At 44.1% G+C, this 1,278-nt stretch overlaps 1 protein-coding gene across 1 annotated transcript; it reads right to left on the bottom strand.

Annotated features, from left to right (window-relative positions):
• Nucleotides 1–500: 500 nt before the first annotated feature.
• Nucleotides 501–1,070, bottom strand: LOC103174789 (artemin; the record flags this gene model as incomplete). The annotated part of the gene is made up of 1 exon (XM_007887339.2): nt 501–1,070. A coding segment is annotated over one exon (375 nt), but the record flags the coding sequence as incomplete, so codon positions are not given.
• Nucleotides 1,071–1,278: the final 208 nt, after the last annotated feature.

The following is a 1,278-nucleotide window of genomic DNA, read 5'->3' as shown; positions in this document are numbered from 1 at the left end:
TTAGAGAACTAAATGCTTTTCCTTTGACTAGAACACATTCCTTACAAAAATATTATACTTTTCTATAGGATAATCTCATGTATTTCCTTTGAAGAATTTCTACACAACCTCCATGCATCTTTAGTCTGACTATATTCCATTTGGAAAGCTCTACATATTTATTAAACAAAGAAATCAATGCTTTTTGTTGTGACGAGCTCTGCTTGGTTCTTTCAGCAAAAAAATCCTCTGGGGACAACACATTATTCAGGATAATTCCTGACGTTCAACCTTTCTAAAAACATGGTATATTCTACTCAAAAATCCAGGCATGTTGCTGTCATTTCCACAGTGTCTTGGCAGGGACTTCACCTCTGGGATGCCATTTACTCCGGAATAGTTGAAAGTCCCAACTTTACTTTTAGAATGGGCATGATCACCAGTATCAGGTTCCTGCTGATTTATTCAAAACCTTTGTAAGAGCGGAGGCACAGGCTCGGTCAAAGTTCAATCCACTGTTCAACTGAGTCAATTCAGTTCCTCCTCTTTGTCTCAATATATGAAGCACAGACTCCGCCCTCCCCCCCTCCTCCTCGTTAGCAAAGTCAGGCTCCATCTCATTACATCCAGAAGAGTGTTGTGCAGCCTTGGTACCTAGCCTGGTACAGTGTCCTGTTAAATTCAAAGCAAATCCATGGTCCCTGATATATCGCCCATCAACCTATACATTTGCATTCAGCTGCAGAGAGATGTTCGACTCTCTGCCACTTATTCTGCAGATCCAGGAAGGTCACATCCTCATACCTGACCGGTCTGCAACACGGGTGGCTGATCACCTTCTCATTAGGAAAGGAGGGGATCACTCTCTGTTTGAGGAGTTCGGTTAACGTCAGGTCATAGTTTGTCCGGGAGAGTTGGCAAGATCCACTGCAATATTTAAACAGTACTATCTCCTCTGACATGTACCCCAGCCCCAGGGCTCCAACTTTAATGTTCCGCTTCCTGATGCGGCAGCCTTCATTGTCTTGGCTAGATTTTCTGCGTTTCTTTTTGCCACGTGACCTTGAGGATTTGGTCTTGCCGTGGTTTCCCTGCCGTGAAAGTCTTGGAGATCGTTCAGACCGGTTCAGGAGATCGTCTGCAAGTTCTCCAAGGTTGTGAGAAGTCGCATTTGCATCTGGAGAATGCACAGCATCAGATTAGAGTATATAAATCACAGCACAGAATAACACCCCCTTAGCATTTCAAACTGCAGTACGCACCCTCCTAGCGACGCACATCATCAGCCAGTTTAGTGAG

The sequence above is a fragment of the Callorhinchus milii genome, unplaced genomic scaffold, assembly GCF_018977255.1.
Source record: "Callorhinchus milii isolate IMCB2004 unplaced genomic scaffold, IMCB_Cmil_1.0 Scaffold5, whole genome shotgun sequence".
NCBI classification, from domain to species: Eukaryota; Metazoa; Chordata; class Chondrichthyes; order Chimaeriformes; family Callorhinchidae; genus Callorhinchus; species Callorhinchus milii.
This window is presented reverse-complemented; position numbering and strand designations above follow the sequence as displayed.